This window comes from Narcine bancroftii, chromosome 12 (assembly GCF_036971445.1).
Source record: "Narcine bancroftii isolate sNarBan1 chromosome 12, sNarBan1.hap1, whole genome shotgun sequence".
Classification (NCBI taxonomy): domain Eukaryota; kingdom Metazoa; phylum Chordata; class Chondrichthyes; order Torpediniformes; family Narcinidae; genus Narcine; species Narcine bancroftii.
Window position 1 is genome coordinate 93444734 of NC_091480.1, and position 20263 is coordinate 93464996.

The following is a 20263-nucleotide window of genomic DNA, read 5'->3' on the forward strand; positions in this document are numbered from 1 at the left end:
AAACACTCATGAAGGGTATCTCATCAAGAGACTTGAGTTTAAAGATATGAAGATAATAATGTTTAAAAGTTCTTTAATTACTTCTGAACTACAATTTTTAAAAATCCAGAAGTTCAAGAAATTTGAAATTAGATATTTAAAATGGACTTTTCAGACTGGAGTTTAAACTTAGAGATAAATAAGAAAATGTTATGTTATTAATAGTTTAATTAAAAATTATTTTGAATTTATCATTGTCTGGTGAATTTTCTATTGATGTTCCTCTGTTGCTATTAATAAGGTTTGTTAGTTTGTAACACCTGGTTTAACCATCAAAATGCAATGAATAACAAGAAATACACTTGTCAGAATTAAGTTCTCATGTGAACCGGTGCGGACTCGAGAGGCCAACATGGCCTGTTTCCGCTCCGTAAATGGTTATATGGTTATGTTATCTTCATCGTATTGTAATATTAAATTATCCTTCCTATCCATTTGCCATCTTTAACATCCAAATAGTTGCTGTGCAACTGAAATGTAATGGCTGTAAATTGTGATTTACTTTTCCATGTTTTCTACATGATGATACAGGCTTTAATTTTTTAGCCATCCATCAATTTGATGGTCATTGAGATGTTACTATTTACATCGAGATTTTCAACATTCCACTATTGTGCATTGTAAAAATTACAATTAATAAAATGAGAAATTAGATCAATTTAATTTATTTAAGGTCATATTTTCAGTAACATACAGTTCAGTAAAATATATCAACTTTAACTTAAGAAAATCAAATTTACCTTCTTTGATACAAAGTCAACTTCTTAAATATTAATTTTGGAACTTGGGTTAACTTTTAAGTGACATCGTTTCAAGCAGTCACCACATGCTCTTAAATGCATAACCATCTGTTAACTTATGAAATAACTATCTCAGCAGTTATGTATTACATTACCAAGTATTCCATTGATCACATAAAACATTTTAACATCTAGGTTTTTCATATTGTATTCCTGATCAATTTATCAGACGTGACAAATAGGTTTCTTTCATTCATTCAATTCAGAAATTCAAAGGTCAAAATATTCTAGTTCCTTAAGTTAATTGTTCAAAACAAATCATAAAGATACCCAATACATCATATTTATTTTGATATACCTTAAATATAATTGAATGTCTTAAATAGAAATGCCTTCAGATAACATCAAGATGCACTATTAAACAATGTAGTTTAAACTGATAAAGAAAAAAATCACATTTTAAAATATTTTTATAATGGAAGAATTTTTAAAATTTTACAAAAATCTAAAGACGGTATTTCTTATTGACAATTTCATCAGGTTAAAAAATTTTTGGTGATTATCTTAAATTTGTGTCTCTGAGCTGATGGCCTCAATCTTAGACTGATGTCTTAAAATCATTTAAATAAATTTTAAATGATGCTCAGATGTTTACAAGCATTTCAATCAATGAATTAGAAATGAATGACAATTTAGCTTGCCTTGTACGACTAAATAGAGTATAACACTGTCCAGTTTGAAGCAATTTACTTTGGTTACAAACATTAAGTTTGTAGATTACTGGACATTTGTTGTCATAATGTTGAACTTGTGTGTGATCACATCAGTTACACTCTAGTTTTCATATCAGAAATATACAAAGGCTTATTGCTTCATAACAAAAACTATAGATGTTTGAATGGAAATTTAGCCAACTTTTACTGACTGTAGACATTAAGTTGCCTCATAACTGCTTTAAAAAATAACAAATGCCAAATATGTAAGGCATATTAACACTAATTAAATGAATATATACTTCAAACTTAGTAAATATTAACACATTCCAATACAAAAGAAATTCACCAAATCAGCACATTTCGATTGTTGGATGATGCATTATTTCTATAGTTTTACTGCAAAGGCACAACTGATGCAACATCCTCTGCAAATATCCTTAATAATATAAGTAAGATTTGTCTTAAACAATACCTGTTAATGAAGCAGTGTTTTTTTTAAAGAGTTTGAACGGTGGACTATTTGTAGTACACTGCATACTTCATTTTACAAGATAATGAATAATTGGTTACGGTCATTTTTTTCTATTGCTTTTCAATTCTCTGAAAATGCTGAAAGTCATCTGCTTTCTGTGATTAGCATTAATCAAATACATCGGTTAATGCATATAGCTGTGTAATGCAGTTACCTATTAAGACTTATTCCATTGCAGCATACATGAGCACAAATAATTTTGGGATATTAATTGCATTACATATGGCCATCATGTAGCTTCTCACTACATAGGCACAGGCAAACCTGCCTAACATCAACAAAAATAATTGAAACTATTCAAAATGATTTCAACATAAATTAAGCATGCATCAATAAACAGTGATATGAAAATATTAACTGCTATAGTTCTGCCAATGGACTAGTAACTAAAACCACCATACATCATTATGCCAAACTAGATAGATCAGAAACTCCATTCAAGATCTGTGGTGAATTAGCTGATCTCAACCACGTCAACACTTCGGGCACCTTTGTATTCATTGAGCGAAGAACAGGCAATGTGAATGATGAATGACAACAATATCAAGCTTTGGTGTTAAAGACTCTCACGATAAATCGATCTGCCATAATTCTGTGTCCAGATTCACACAAGACAAATGTTACATTGTTCAGTTAATATGAGTGCTACCAGCTACAGACCTACATTGTTTTTAAAAAAATCAAGAAACTTCAGCAAAGAAAGATTTTAAGTAGAGAAAGGATGTGGAGGAATAAAACTCAAAAAATTTAAATACCTTGCATTTGCCAGTGTGTACCTTATGTAACAAACTGTTACTTATTCTGCATAGATATTGGGGAAAAAATCTAAACTAACTAGTTTTCACAAGAAATTAAATGTTTAATATAACAGTGTAAACTTTAGGATTGGTCTTTCCACATCAGAATACTTACAAATCCTTCCTTCAATCTCATACCACTCAAGTTTCAAATTGATTACTCCTGGGTAGCTCTTATTCACAGTGCAAATGTCAAAGTTTAATAATAATTAATGGTATTATTTCAATATCATTAATTAGTATTTCTAGACCTAATATGTCAAAGTCTGTGACTGTTGCACATTATCTGTAACTTCAATGATCTAAACAGAGTGTCCAATCAGGGGTTAGGGCAATATAAATAAAAGATACTATTAAATCTAAATGATGATAAACTTTTACTTAACAGGATAATGGTAGAATGTGCTGGTTTCATTAATCTTCACTTAAGTGTTGAAGCTTTAAATATTTTCTTTCATTTATTGATTTTTTTTTACCTCTTATAATTCTTACAAAAAGACTGCACCTTGATGCACCTGTTGCTCACTTTCACTAAACAGAGGTCACATCAAAGAAAGACATGACCTCCTTATAATATTTAAGTAATAAATAACAAACATCTTAAAACTAAAACAAACATTACATTAAAATTTCCTAAGATTTAGTCACTTTGATTGAAGATTTGACAAGAACAGTTCACCAAAATAAGAGGTAAAATGATCTTGATAAAACTAGAGTTGAGATTTTTAGGCAAATTTCATATCATGTTACAACAGATACGTATTTGCTTACAATTACTTAACAAATTGATATTTTAGTTAATTTAAAGGTAATAATGAACAGAATAATTTACTATATGGCTTCAGTCTTTTAATTATCTGGCAGTTCTCTAATCAATACGAATTGTTGCCACTTCATTCTTTTCCCCACGATAGTAGTTGCTTCTATTTTGATAGATTTTGTCTCCATTAGTCACCAAGTCCTGCAGCTCTCTTTCCACTTCACCTTGGTCATCTGGATTGACATTTGGTGTTTTTGGTAAAGTCATTTGGAGGGCACACCACAAAGCAGTCCTTGCTTTCCGTGTAGCTGAAGCCATTTCTTTGACTGCGATAGCCAAAGCAAGAACATCTGCACGTGAAAAATGAGAAAGTCTTTTGGTACTTAATAGTACAAAAGCACTACAGTACATTGATAACATATCAAGGAGAAGCCAATTATCTTTTTGTTTAACCCCAGGAGCTGAGCATATTCCCTTTTGCAAGCGAACAAAAATTTGAACTAACATTGTGCAAAGTTTCCCTTTGTCAACCTCATTCTCTGTGCTCTAGTAGTATTATATTGAAATGGAAACATCTGTCAACTTTCAAAAAAAGAATATTTCTGTGCAAGACAAAACACAACAAAAGGAAAATGGCAGGAAATAGAACCAAATGGAAAGCCAGGTCAAGCACAAGTGATGCAAAGTGTACAATCAAGTTCAAGGTCATCTATCATGATTCTACTAGTACAACCTGACAAAACTGATCACAGTGATACACCCAGACCTAACAAATAATACATATATGCAGTTTTGTATCTTCTTTGGCTTGGCTTCGCGGACGAAGATTTATGGAGGGGGTAAATGTCCACGTCTGCTGCAGGCTCGTTGGTGACTGACAAGTCCGATGTGGGACAGGCAGGCACGGTTGCAAGGGAAAATTGGTGGGTTGGGGTTGGGTGTTGGGTTTTTCCTCCTTTGTCTTTTGTCAGTGAGGTGGGCTCTGCGGTCTTCTTCAAAGGAGGTTGCAGCCCACCGAACTGTGAGGCGCAAAGATGCACGGTTGGAGGAGATATCAGCCCACTGGCGGTGGTCAATGTTTAGAGAACTGTTTAGTATATTTCAGAGTTTAATACACACCTCAAAAACCAATAGTCTAAACAGTAACAACTGTGAACTCCATTGCAGAGTTCTCTCCAGTCTTTAAAAAAAATTTCTACTAGAACTTTTCTTTCTGATCCTCAACCAATGCTGCATCCCCTTTACTCGGCTGTGGCAGGAGTAAACGCACGCAGGCCGATTCCAGGGCGCACCACTCCATAACTGGGGACAGCGGTCGTAGATCTCCAGAAATGGTTCGACCTAAAAGGGGAGGCAGGCCTCTTCTGCCCGGTTAAGCAACCTGCATAGGAGAAGGTCACTCTGATATAAAACCTACGACCCAAGGACCTCGCTGCCACGTCCCAGCTTGCTTGGCCATGGCACACGAACCATGGGTGTAAAGGGTGGGCACAGTACTGCGTACACTGTACTCCACCTAAAAGCAGTTATATATATATATATATATATATATATATACACACACACACACACACAATTGTTAAATAAATAGTAGTCAAGAAGATTTTGTATGAGCAGTTCATCAGTTGCACTGCCCGTGGCAAGAAGCTGTTTCTCATCCTGGTGGTCCTGGCTCTGATACTCTTGTATCTCTATCCCACCGGTGCTGCGTGTGGGGTGGTAGGGGTTCTCACTGATTTTGTGAGCCCTCTTCAGACAGCGATCCCAGTAAATCTTATTAATATTGTCTTTTATTCAAGGTAACTATATAGTTCCTTACAAGCCATGATACAAGAATCTGAATCCTGAATATTGTAGCACATGACAAATCTACCGTTACTAGCTGGTTGCACTGGACAGATTGAATCAGGATAGATATCCATTTTTAACAGTATCTTCTATAGTTTAGAAAAGAGTAGAAGTCAAATTAATTGAGGATGTTCATTTTCAACAAGTTTTGTTCCATTCAATTCAATAGTTTCATTTAAAGAAATAGACATTAAATTGCCAAAATAGGAAATAATTAATATAATTTAAAATACATAAGTTATTGCAACGCTGACGTTGTTCATCTCAAAATCACTGTCATTCATATTTGTCCTATGATAACAAGATCATTGTTTTCAGCTCTTTTAGAAGTCATAAATTGCTAAATTAACCCATATTTGACCAAAATATCTTTACCCAGCAGAACAATTTTATGGTACCTCTGTCATCCTGATATCTTGGTGCTCCTTGCCTCTGTCTATTAGTCACATTTACAATTTCATCTTTCCTACGAGCTTGGGTGATGTGGATGGCTTCTAGATGTCGGTCAAGAGCTGTAGAAACATTAGCATGAAGAGGAGAACTGCGGAGGCGTTCCATTTTCCCAAGCAATGTCACAACCTGTTAAAAATACAAGAATTATGCAGATCATTCAACAATTGATGTAATAATAAAAATTGCTTATTTTAATAACATTAGTATCAGAAATTTATAGTTCAACTGATTTTCAAGAGCTGATTTACATCAGTGCTTTCCTGATGTTGTGCGCTCTTGTCCTAGATTCTCCCATGATGGGAAACAATCTTTCTTCATCTATTCTGTATATCCCTTTCAACAGTCAAAATGTTTCAATGAGATCCACACCCCCCCCCCCCCCACCTCATTCTCCTAAATTCCAACAAGTACAGGCCAATAGTTGTCAAATGCTCCTCCTACAATAACTTTTTCATCCTCAGATGATCCTTGTGAACCTCCTCTGAACCCTCTCCCATATCAGCATATCCTTTCTTAAATAAGGAGTCCAAAACTGCTCATACTACTTCGTGAGGTCTCACCACTGCCTTATCAACATCACATTCTAGCTCTTGTATTCTATTTCTTTTGAAATGAATGCCAATACTGCATTTACCTTCTTCACCACCAACTCAATCTGGCTATCCTGAATGAGGACTCCCAAGGTCCCTTTGCACCCCTATCTGTGTATTTTCAATTTTCTTACAACTTTTTAAAAAAAGTTTGCCCGGTTATTTATCCCCCAAAACAAATTGCAGGACTGTATACTTTCCAACATTGTATTTAATTTGCCACTTCTCCTAATCTAAGTCCTTCTGCAGCCTCCCCATTTCCTCAACACTACCTGCTTCTCCACCTGCCCACAAAGCCATTCATTTCATAATCCATGAGCAGACAACATAAAAAGAACCCAACACCAGCCCCTGTGGAACACCACTAGCAACTGGCAGCCAGCCGGATCATAATCCTTGTATTCCGACTCTCTACTTCCTGCCAATCAACCAATGTTCTCTCTTTTTGTTTTCCCCCCTCCCCCCCCAACTCAACCAATGTTCTCTTCATGCTAGTAGGTTTCCTGTTATAGCATGGGCTCTTGTTAAGTAGTGTTATGTGCAGCACCTTGTCAAAGGCCTTCTGAAAATCCAAATACAAAACATCTACTGCATATCCTTCACCTTGCCTACTTGTAATGTCTTTAAACAATTCCAATAGGTTTGTCAAGCAAGATTTTCCCTTAAGGAAAGCATGCTGGCTTTGGCTGAATTGTGCCTCCAAGTAGTCCATAATCCTATCCTTGACAATCAACTCCAACATCTTCTTAAACACTGATGTCAGGCTAACCAGCCTATAAATTCCTTTTTGTTCCCTCCCTCCCTTCTTGAATAGTGAGGTAACATTTACAATTTTCCTGTCCTCCCAGACCATACCAGAATCTATTGATCCTGAAAGATCATTAGTAATGCCACCATAATCTCTACCGCTACTTCTTTCAGAACCAGAGGGTATAATCTATCTGGTCCAGGAGACTTATCCACCATTAGACCATTCAACTTTCTGAGCACCTTCTCTCTTGAAATAGTAACTGCACTCACTTCCCCAATACCCTTTGATATATGGCACACTGCTAAATGTCTTCCACAGTGACTGATGCAAAAAAAAAAACTAATTTAGTTCCTCTGCCTTATCTCCTTGTCTCCCATTATTATTTCTCCAGCATCATTTACTAACAGTCCAAAATCTACTCTTACCTCTCTTTTACTCTTTATGCACTTGAAGCTTTTTATTTCATTTTTATTATTTGCTAGTCTACTTTCATACTTCATCTTTTCCCTCATGTTTTTTTAGTTATCGTCTGCAAGTTTTAAAAAACCCTCATCTTTGCTTCCTTTGTGTGCCCTCTCTTGCTTTTACGTTGGCTTTGACTTTCCTTGTCAGCCACAGTTGTGACATTTTTCATTTGAATATTTTATTTTTTGTGGCATGTATTTGTCCTGTACCTTCCCCATCTCTTGCAGAAATTTCATCCATTGCTGCTATTCCGACTTCCCTACTATTCTCCCCTCATCCACCCCCCCCCACCACCGCCTGATCTACTTTTGCCAATTCCTCTTTCAGACCAATGTAATTCCCTCAACTCCAGTGAAATACTGACATTTCTGACTTTAGTTTCTTCTTGTCAAATCTCAAATTGAACACATTCATAATTGTGATCACTGCCCCCTAATCGTCACTTTAATCTCGCTAATCACCTCTGGTGCATTGCTTCCATGGTCCACTGGTGGGCCACAGCATGTTTCCATGTGGGTCTTTAAAAGTGTTAAATACTTTAAATTAGATAAAGATGAGTTTCTTACAGAGCTGCCTAGGACTTGAAAATATTGCTTAGTCATTGCCACTAGTGGGACATGGCATGTGAGGCATGAAGCCATGTGGGCCTTAGACTGACAAAAGGTTGAGAACCTAGTGGGCTCATCAACGAGCTGCTCTAAAAAATCTCATAGGCTTCCTGCGAATTATCTCCATTGAGATTCAGTCCCAACCTGGTTTCCCTATCTACTGCTGTTTGGAGGTCTGTATCTAACTGCCAAGAGTGTATTTTTACGAATTGAACCCACAAAGATTACCTTCTGATCCTATGTCACTTCTTTTTAATGATTTAATGTTGTTCTTTCCCAACAGAGGCACACCATCTCCTCTGCTTGCCTGTCTATCCTCTCAATATACTGTGTATCCTTGGATGTTCACCCAAATTATGCTACAACCCTGTGTTTTGAAGGGTGGTAGGAAACTTGATTACCCGGGGCACCCAGGAAAAACCCACACTGACGTGTGGGTGGGGAATGTACAAGCTCCTTACACACAGCAACCCGAGTTGCTGATACTGTTGATATTCTGGAACTGATCTGGGAACAATGCAAAATGACCTTCTTCCCAAATATGTACTTCCAAGTTATCAGAACTTTTAAAAAACTATCACTTTCACAAACAATAAATATCAGTAAATTATAATAATGTAAATTGTTTTTCAGCCTTCTTGCCAAACTTAATCTGCAAAGATAACTATTTAAAAAAAAGGTCCATATGTGAATCAAAGGAATCTTTCTAACTCAAGTATTATTGTGAACCTGGTTCTTCATTGGTTTCTCTCACAAGCGAACCATGTCATCTTTATGAAGCAATAAACACTCCCATTGTGTTAATGAGGTAAAATCCTCATGTTCTTGGGAGAAGAAAAACAATAATTCACATCTCATTACTGGCTATGTCTCAGTAATTAGAAGCAATAATGAAAATATTGAAGACGAGAGAACCAACTAAAGGGGAATGATTTGTCTATAACAGGATATGTTACAGATTATTCTGTCCTGAATAAACAATAACCGATCATAAAGGATTTCTATCAAGACTAACAAACTCCAAGTTAGATGACAAAGGATTGCAAACGGCGCAAGTTATATTGCATTGGCATTATTTTGTTGTTTTGGCAAAAATGAAGTATAATGTACATCTTCATCAGTCACAAAGATGCTTTCAATGTTCATTCCTTTAATAAACAATTACTATCTGTCAGATTAAAAAAGGAATGCGTTCTAATATGTGATAGTGATTTTTTTTTTTTTTTTTTTTTTAAGAAGTTTGTTCTGATAATTTCCACTCTCTGAAAAATCTCAGCACACAGCCCACTTTTAAACGCGACAGAGTAATTTTCTTTCAACAGTATTCAGTGCTGTGTGGATGAGCAAGTGACAAAACTGTCCAATTTCAAGCATTGATTCTTTGGCTTGGCTTCGCGGACGAAGATTTATGGAGGGGTAATGTCCACATCAGCTGCAGGCTCATTGGTGGCTGACAAGTCCGATGCGGGACAGGCAGACACGGTTGCAGTGGTTGCAGGGGAAAATTGGTGGGTTGGGGTTGGGTTTTTCCTCCTTTGTCTTTTGTCAGTGAGGTGGGCTCTGCGGTCTTCTTCCAAGGAGGTTGCTGCCCTGATTACCCTCATCTTAAAAGCACAAAACAATCAGAATCTCAATCTTTATTCCATTGCTTATTCATCATTATGATTTTTCTATTGTGTTAACTTAATTCTGAATTATGTCATCACTGTTTCAATGGAAAATGGTAAATAAATGGTAAACACTGCAAAGACAACATTGTAATAACAATGGAAAATTATTAAGCCTGAATCTAATTTTAAAAAGCAACAAAAATCATTGAAATAACTAAACTCATACCCGCACATTAAAAAAAAATGGATGTTTAATTAATCAATCTATCAGATAGAATTAAAACATACTCTTGCTTGTTCACGCAGCTGATCAACAATCAAACGATCAACACGGGAAGGGTTTGAAGGCAGCCTGGGAATAGGTGTATTATTTGAACTGGTCACTCTCTTTCCTGGATAGTTCCGGGCAAGTGCTGCTTCAGTCTTTAAAAAAAGGAAGGTAAAAGTAAGCAAGATAAATTTATGAGCAAATTAAATTATTTTTGAACACATCAGAAAAATATCCTATATAAATGGAAATTTGGCAAAAGGATTTACTGATTTGTGTGCTCTAATACCATCAGTCTGAGTGTCTTCATATAAGTGGCAAAAAATGGTAAAATCATTGCAATAAAAACATCAAGCTTAACAAGACTTATTTAAAATAAACAGTAAAATTGTTCAATTATGGGCTTGATCTAGATCACATGGAAAAATATAAAACAAAAAATAGGCATATTAACTGACACAATGCTGGAGAAACTCAGCAGGTCTAACAGTGCATAGTAGATAGATAGAGAGAAAGCTACAGAGAGAGAGAGAGAGAGAGAAACAGTGAGAGAGAGAGAGACATAGATAAATATACATAACTGATGTTGTGGGCTTGAGCCCAACAAGGTATGAAACCATTTCTTGGCTCTATTCTATTCTTTGAAACGTGCATCTTCAAATAACTCTCGTAAATTAGTCTGATAAGTTTTCCTCAATATCGTGTTGAATCTGCCTAAATTATGCTTTATATTTGCCATTACAGTACAACTGGGATTATCCAAAATCCTAATTTATTAGAATTTTTTTTGGACCCGGAAGAACATCTGTTTACCTCTGAAAAATGTTAATTTTTTTTGCATTTGTCATTTTATTCAATGAATTATGATTATATGTGCTTTATAGCTTAATGAGTTACCTCATTTGTCATTTGTTATTATGTATCCCATAATTTTTTTGTATACGATACATGTTTATTTCTGAAATCAATCAATATTTCAAATAAAAAGTACTAAATGGATGCATGAATTTTATCTGTGCAAGTGTCAGTGATAGATAGTCATAAAATTGGTTCCATGGAAATGCAAAATTGTACTAAAATGAAATCTGTAAATTAAGCACCCTTGAGAAACTTCAATTAAGCATCTTTTATTTGCACATCCTTATTTTCTGGATATTTTGATGAGCAAATTGAATAGGCCAAATTTCAGATCTTTCAGCTACCCTTTTTTCCTAATCCTCATCTGCAGCTAGTTTTATTTTTCCAGTTTCTTAATTTTTGGCTTTTCCATGGCTATTTTTCTTTGATGAAGAGAATACTGCATCCTTGGATCTGATATGAAGGTAGCCTACTCGAGACAAAGGGGCTCCTATAGACTTAGTGTCTGCCATATCCCAATCTCTTGACCCATGGCACACTACCCCACAGCTGCTCTGCTCATCTAGGACATCTAGCTAGTCATTCTACCTCTAGAGCCAATTTCTCAGTTAACCCGACTGCAGTCCACATGCCTTCACAGGCAGATATCAAGCTAGCAATAGAGGTTCTACGTGCCATGATCAACAAATATGTATCATGGATCTTTCTCAGTCAACACTGGAAACCTAATTCAGGCTGGCTTGAAAGCACTCCCAAAATACCACCAGCTCATCCCCGACAACAGCAGGAGAAAGAACACATTCAACCACTGCTACATTTTAATTTTGAATGCCTTCTGCTCCATTCCGTGCCCACACACTTGGCCCATAATTCCCCGCCCCCCCCCCCCAATCAATTTTATTCTTTCTGTGTATCCATCCAAATGTTTCTTCAACATTACAATAGTACCTGCCTCAACAATGTCCTCGGCTGGTTGTTCCATACATCCACCAACTTTCAGGTTCCTAGTAAATCTTTCAAAATCTCTCTCACCCCCCCCCCAAACCTATGTACTCTGGTTCTAAATTATCAGGCAAAAGATTTGGGATTACCTCTATTTTTCAGGAAGCAGATTCCTCATTTATCTATTTCAATTACATCAACAACATCTTGAGTTCACATGGACTTAGCATTCCCTAACAGGAGCCCAAAGTTGAAGCCACAGCAATCAAAACCCTTGGTTGAGAAATGCAGACAAAACTGTAAAGCATGTACTGCTGCTAAATTCACAAGAACCTGATGTAAACCAGCTCTTGCAGGCTTTTTGAAATTCAAAAGTGTCTGCCTTCTTGCAGATGAAGTGATAGTAGTAAAAACACAGAAATGCTGGAAGAACTCACCAAGTCTCACACCATAATAGGAGGTAAGATACATTATCAACTTTCGGGCCTGAGCCCTTCTTTCAGGTACGAGTAAAAAAGTAGACAGGCACCTATATTAAAAGACTAGTGAAAAGGGAAGAATGGCAGGAAGAGGGGTATAGACCAACAAACAAAAGGTGATAAATGGATATGATAAGAGGTGATAACAGGATAGAATAAAGGTGAGAATTGATGGGGGGGGGTTGCTTTTGGCTTTGTGAAAGGAGACAGAGGGAAAGTGAGTGAGAAAGACAAATAAGAGAAATATGGGTGGGGTGGTGGAGAGCTAACAGAAACCAGAGAAGTTAATGTTAATGTCATCCAGTTGAAGGGTGCCCAGGTGGAATATGAGGTGTTGCTCCTCCTATTTGCGGGTGCTTTCAGTCTGGCAGTGCAAGAGACCATGGACAGCAATATCGGCAAGGGAATGGGGTGTGGAATTGAAATGGATGGTCACTGGAAGATCCATGCTATTATGGCAGACAGAGCCAAGGTATTCAATGAAGTAATTTCCCAGTCTCTCCGATGTACAACAATGGGAGTACCAGGTAAGGATGAGGTCTTACATGCCAGATCAGAGATGTCCTCCTTCAATCCATGTTGCATCCCCTTTACCACCATCATCTTGGCCCTGACTAACATATGCTCCATTACCCACACATCTCCCCTGGCCTCCTCCACTACCACATGCAATAAGGATAGGATTCCCCTTATCCTCACCTACCACCCCACCAGCCTCCACATCCAACATATATATCATCATCCTCCACTATTTCCGAAGCCTACTACTTTATCTCACCTCCAAATGTATGTTCCCTTCTCCACCTCTATCTGTCTTTGCAGGGACTGCTCCCTTCATGACTCCATTATCTACTCCTCCCTTTCGACCAATCGCCCCCTTGGAATCTACCCATGACCGCAGGACGTGCTCCACTAACGCCCAAACCTCCTCCCTCAACAACATTCGGGGCCCCAAACAGCCCTTCCAAGTGAAGGAACACTTCACTTGTGAATCTACAGGAGTCCAGTGCTCCTGCAATGGTCTCCCCTACATCGGAGACACTGTTTGTAGACTGGAAGATCAGTTCGTTGAGCATCTTTGCTCTGTCTGCTGAAATAGTGTGGATCTCCCAGTGACCACCCATTTCAATTTTCCACCCCATTCTTTTGCTGACATGTCTATTCATGGTCTCATGCACTGCTAGACCAAGACCACCCGCAAATTGAAGGAACAACACCTCATATTTTCATTTGGGCACCCTCCAACTGGATGGTATTATCATCGACTTCTCCGGTTTCAAAAACTCAGTGGTCGTGAGTTCATTCCTCGCTGGGGCTTCATTTCTGTCTTCCTGACAGAGGACAAAGTTAAAGAGTTTCATAAATGTTACATTCTAAATGTATTATTACATGACTATAATGGAACCTTTACCCTTTTTTAACATTAGCAACCCTCCTCCATCTTTCCCTATGCCTCCTTTCCTCTATTTCTCTCTTCCCTTTTCCTTCCTTCATGAAGCCAAAAACACGCCCCCTCCACTAATCAATTCTCACCTTTTCTCTCTCCTGTTCTCTTTTTGTATCCAATTAACATCTTTTGTCTGTACTTCTCCCCCTCCCATTCTTCCCTTTTAACCAGCCTTTTTTACATAGGCACCTATCTGCTTTTTACTAATGTTTCTTACCTCCTATGGATGCTGTGACTCCTACAGAATTCCTCCAGCATTTCTGTTTTTTTGTCCTTTTTCTATTACCAACTAGCAAGATGAAAGGGACTTGATTGTAATGCTTATACAAAATCTGCACTGCTAGCCCACATTGGATTTCCTGGATTTCTGACCAACTTTTAAATTAATAAAACTTACAAATGATCACGTCCACCAAACATGGGAAATATCAAAGCTGAAAATAAAATTCACAACTTTACAGACAGCAAGATAGCAAGAATATTTAAGCAAGATGCATCCAGGGCCCTTGAAATAAATTTGTTTTAACTATTTCACTTTATTTACCTTTTTTCTTTCTTTTTCTAAAGGCCTCCATTGTTCATAGCACTCTTCTAATCGAATATGAAGTTCATTGGCTGGACCACTACGATTTTTCATAGGTTTTGAAAATCCAAAAGGTGGTAAAAATCCATGAAGGGAGGCATCTCCATAAAACATGTCATTAAAAAGAGGAAACAAATGACTGAACTCCTCATAAGGAAATAAATCACTAGGATCCATTAATGAAACAACAGGGTGACCAAATTGAATATTAGTTCCTGAAGCAACGCCAAGTGGTCCAATTTGGGAAATGTGGTTCCGTCTACAGTCACCCATCATGTAAGGATTTGAAAATGCAGCTGAAGAGCGAGTCATATAATTTGGAATACTGTTGCTGTCTCCAGTTCCATTTTGAGAATTGTGATTATAATAACCAGACTGAGCACCTAGAAAATCTCTGTACATACTTTGTGTAAATTCATCATTTTTTTTAATATCTTCATTCAAGTCATAATGGTAGTTTTGCTGTTTAGTTTGATAACTCGGATATTTGTTTGCAACATATTGCTGAGATGAACTTCCATGAAATCCATTTATTTGCTTTCCATTTTGACAATTTTTTTCAATTGATGATTCAAAATACACATCTCCACTAGTTTTGTTTTGTCCTTCAATATATGTTCCTGACTGAACCCTTTCCATACCGTAGGTAAATTCATTACTAGAGATCTTGGAGTGGTTATCTTGATTGTAGATTCCTGTAGGCCTCTGGAAATAAACACTATTTTGAGAAAAAGGCACAGAAGACTGATGCGAAGCTGGGCAATATGAGTGAGAAGATGGTTTAGAGGCAGGAGATGTCTGTATACTAAGGTCTGTTGAGCTATCTGGCTTCCCAAATGAAGTAGTGGTAGTTTCAGGACCAGAAGTTGCTAATTTCGTCCAGGATTGCCTATTTTGGTAAGATTCTCCAGAATATGCAGACACTGGCATTGAATTTAATGGCTGAACATATTCAGACTGCTGTGGAAAATCGTAATTAGAATGTTGTTGCTTTTCAAAGGCCTTCTCAAAGTCACTTCTAATTGGACAAAATGTATGAGGATTTCTTCCACATTCTGAAGTACATTTTTGGCTCAAATCACTAACTAATCCCATTTCCTTTGAAAATTGTTTTTCACCCAAGTTTGAAGATTTTATACAGTATTTTAATGCATGTTGATCGATATTTAATTCATCAAATCCCTTTTGTGGCTGTTTTCCTTTAGAGACTCTGGTGCATGCATCTATTTCTATTGCTGGTAATTCTGGTATGCAATCAGATGCAGGTGATTTTTCATCTGCTATGTTAAAATTCACAAATTTGTTTTGTCTGAATTTACTTCCATGAAATTGTTCTGTGTATCTGTTACTGTTATTGAAGCAAGTATTTCGAGAATTATGAAGGAAAGGAAACAGCTCTGTAGATGTTAGATTAGAAGTAGTACCAACTTCTTTAAATTCTCCCCCATCTCTGCCATACATGTGTATCTCTGTTCCTGGTTCCCTCATTGATAATCCGACCTGAAGTTTGGAATAGTTCTTCATATAAGGACATTCTTGAAAGTTCATCTTGGTGGTAACAGTGGACTGAAAAGCACTGCAATCAGTTGCTTCTTTCTTTGCAGTAAACATCCATTGTTCTCCAAGATCCAAGTCATTAAGTCCTAAAAAATCTTCCATATTTATTTTTTGCTGTGAGACTAAATGATTATCCTGCTGGTAATGTTGTTTTTCAGAAGTTGGAATAGATTCTTTTGCATTAAAAACAGGTTGTGAATATGATGGGTCTACAGGCTTCTTGGATTCAGACGAATGATCTAGAAGTTCTGCATATCTGCTAGTTGTGGATGACCATATTGATCTTAACAGGTTAGAAGATGCATGTCTAAAAAAAAAAATGCATTTTAAGCAATATTTTATATTATAAATATCATTATAATTAATTTTTAAAAATCCAGATGATATCCATTTTTCAGGCCGATTTTCCAATCTCCCTATCTACTGATGATTTATTAGAAAATTAACTATCAGTACTTTGTATAGAGAACTAATGCACAGGCAATCTCAGTACATGCCTTGCACCAATGCTTACAAATTATGACACTATTTGTTGCATTCTCATGAATGTCAAAGACAAAATCACCACAAAAAATAATGTGCTTTTAAAACTTAAAAATTTAAAACCAATTTAATTTAAAAACTGCTGTCCCTTTCTTCTGGCAGCTTATTTTCCCCATACATTTGACTGGGTTCTAGACTTAATGGGGAAACTGAGAACTATGAAGCCCGTGGAAATTCATGCCTTTTGGTTAAATTCCATGAGGATTCCACCAGCACAGCACAAGAGCAGCTAGTAATGCTAGCAGCAAGTAGGGCAGAAAATGCCACCACTGGCTTCGGCCATGCCAGTGTTATAAACAGGACTTTTGCAGAGAAGTGCAATTGTCCAGGCATTAGCATGTTAGAATATTTGCCTTAATATAACATTTGTGTGATAGGACTGAATAGCACATTAAATTGCTGCCCTTCAAAGCACAGAGGGAACCCCTGCAATATTCCTTACAAATTATCACCTCTGTCAAACTGAGGGAAAAGATATTTAAGAGTAGTTCAGCAGCAAGAGATAACAAAAACATCAATGCCTAGAAAGTGGATCAATCTCAGAAAGTATGCTAATCCTGTGCAGCTCTTTTAACCTGCCAGAAGTATAACACAAATGCAGTATGAAATTGCTACACGATTTTAAATGGAAAACTTCATAGTACTAAACCAAGTACTGAAGTAGCACTCATGAAGCACTCAGGAATGGTGAAGTAACTTCAACTTGCCAAGGATGCCACAATGCTACTCATTTCCAGGATCAAACTGAGGCAGAGGACAATTATTCTCCTAAAGTGTGATTACAACACTTTGATGTAACAAGGGCACTAAATGGAGGGATTTTTCTATGTGCAAACACAATTATTAAAGATGCTGTCAAGGACAAGCCAGGTATCTAAGGCTTGCTAGAATTTTACCACAGATCCTTTTCTCACAGTTAAGAATGTTCTATTTATGTTCATGTGCTCTGGCCATTCCATCTAAAAACAACATGTACATCATTTCAATGCTTTTCTTTTTAAATGCACAATGGAAAATCTCAGGAAATAAATGCATATGACAACATCACTCCAAAGGATATTACAGAATACCAGCTCAAGCACTGGCACTAAAGAGTTGAAGAGGCTACTTCACAGCCATGCATCACCTGGTTAAATACTTGGCACCAGGATGCATGTCAGGATTTTCAGACTACTTTATAGAGACCAAGATCATGTGAAGGAATCCATTTTCAAGCAGGGCAGGTCACTTCCACTTTGAATGAAGAATACACTTCCAGGTCTGTTGATGTGGCTATTTCCAGCTATCTGTGACACAGATAGAGACTATGTGCCACAGTAAAATCTCAGGGCACTCCAATTAATGTTTTGACACATTGTTACTTTCTATAAGAACAAAGATGTCAAACAAGTTTTGTATTTCAGGAGTAACTTTCTATTCTTCAAGAGCAAAGTTCAGACAATTGCAAACACACAACAGCTAGGCAAACTCTCAAGATGCTGCTAAGTGAATCTTCAAGGGGAAGAGTTGATTTTGATTGTTCATCATGGAAATCTGCACTCACCATATCCAAGGAAGGGGTTTTCCACCAGACTGGTGGAAGAGCAGTGTGATCAGGGGAAAAACACTGTCAAAAATCTAAGCCAAGTAAACCAAGCTGAAAGGCCTCCAAAAAAAATAAATAAAAACAAACAAATGTGATTTGATATTATTAAAGTATAGCAGTTATGTTTCTTTTCCCTATTATTGTTTTATCATGCATAATCATTTCATTGTAATCTTAACCCTTACTGAAAAATGAAGACTTGGGTAATGTGACTCGCAATGTCCAACGCCTGTTTCTTTGAAGGCAAATTAAATGCTACCTTTCAAATAAAATAATGAACTAACACATTATTATTTATCTGTATTTTTTTTCTTTATGTGCTTACATTTTATTTAGGAGGAATCCACTGCACTAAGCATAGTTTTCATTGTCACTTGACCTAACTACCCTGCTCTTGAGTCTAATGTGATGAGGCTTAGAGTCCAATATAAAATATTTTCTGCATTCATTAGTTGTGCAAATGGCAGCTACACGGTTTTTATTAGCATCTTAAGTGTTACAGAAAAGTGCTATAATTGAAATGTGGGAATCTTAATGAATCAATAGGATTATACTGACACATTGGAAAAACCTTAATGAAAATTGCTGATTATGTAGTATCTGCTATTCCTCCATAACTGTTAACTCCAGGGGATGCCTGGCTGCTTCAGGCATTGAAATATTTAAATTTTTAAAAATCTGTTTCTTCATTCACATTGTAATGGTGGCTAAGTAGAAGTTACCAGCAGCCATTATCAACTGTTACTGCAGATAAAGTGCAAGTATTTTAGGTGTTTGAAATCTGCATGACTGCAGTTGAGGTGCAAAATGGTGCTTAAACACCAATGACTCACTATAGCAACTTTGAAATAAAAAAAATTGATGCTGAGGACGTAACCTGTTATCTTCACACATACCATTCTGCTTGTAAACTGTGTGTATGCGCACAGTGGAGCAAAGTACTGTCTCCATAAAGCCTTTCATTCCCTCCAGGGTTCTCTGCCCTGTCTCTTATGGTTTTTTCACTGCAATGGTAGGAAAATCGCAGAACATGGGGCGGCTTTGTCGACTGAAAGTACCTGAGTGCAAGTGCCAGTGGTTGGATGTGCAGTAGATTGGATGACGGTCAACTTAATTAACCGTTAATTTTTCCAGTACGATTTACACTGCAGACTTCCTCCAAAAAGTTGTAGGGGTCCTGCAGGATAAATTGTGGTACAGGAATTGACTCAAATTTCCTGGACATTCCTTTTTAGACTGCCCATGCAGTGGCAAAATTCCTTGATTGTGCCGTTACATGCTGCAGTCTAAAAACCATAATTGACTCCTGTTCTGCTGCTATAGCTAGTTACATCCAAATAAGTATCCATAAAAAAAGAAACAAAAGGCATTGCATCCAAGTCACAGTGGTAAACACCATAAACCTTGAAAAACCAGGGAAACTTCCTATGGCATACTCTAAAAGCATGTAAATATCCCCCCCCCCTCCCCCACAAATTAAATGACCTCACTGAACAAAGCATCATGAAAAGATTTTACTGGCTGATCAATGAGTTGTCTGAAGTTGAAATTTGTCCTGTGAATACTCTATAAACAATGCTCAAGGCAAGATGTCATTCCTCAGGTGCAAGTCAACAAATGTCCAATGTCCATTAGCATTCCTGAAATGCACGATTTCTGGAGAATAACTATGGCTTTAAATACATTTAATTCAGTTGTGCTTAATACAGTGGTAACAGATCCAGTTTCTCATTAAAGATGTTCTACTTATTCATTTTATTATTGACATAAACCTACCCTTCAACAAACAAAGACTGTGACTGGTCAGGTTCTTCTAGAATGTTGGAAACAAGTCCATACAGATCTGCAGCACTCCCAAATTCATTCATTTCATTTTGTGACCTAATCAGGAAAAAAATCCAATAATGTAAATATTTTTACTGTTATACTACCATATTCAAATCAGAATGAATGGGTGCAATATCCAACGCAATTAAAAACAAATTATAAACAATTTTGAGATTAAACACACAAGATGGAGATTTCTGAAAATGTAAACTTGCTCAATAGTCCCACCATTAGATTTCAGATAAAATGTTTTGAATCAACAGGA

The 20263-nt window shown here is 36.8% G+C and overlaps 1 protein-coding gene across 1 annotated transcript in view; it reads right to left on the reverse strand.

The window, feature by feature from the left end:
- Positions 1-688: 688 nt before the first annotated feature.
- moto (minamoto) overlaps positions 689-20263 on the reverse strand; it is a 29333-nt gene continuing 9758 nt past the window's right edge. Inside the window, exons 4-8 of the mRNA XM_069904815.1 lie at positions 19948-20052; positions 14448-16350; positions 10198-10332; positions 5831-6011; positions 689-3934 (exon numbers count right to left, since the gene is read on the reverse strand). Of these exons, the coding sequence (XP_069760916.1) occupies positions 3693-3934; positions 5831-6011; positions 10198-10332; positions 14448-16350; positions 19948-20052 (2566 nt within the window). The 3' untranslated portion in view covers positions 689-3692. The remainder of the gene's footprint in view (positions 3935-5830; positions 6012-10197; positions 10333-14447; positions 16351-19947; positions 20053-20263) is intronic.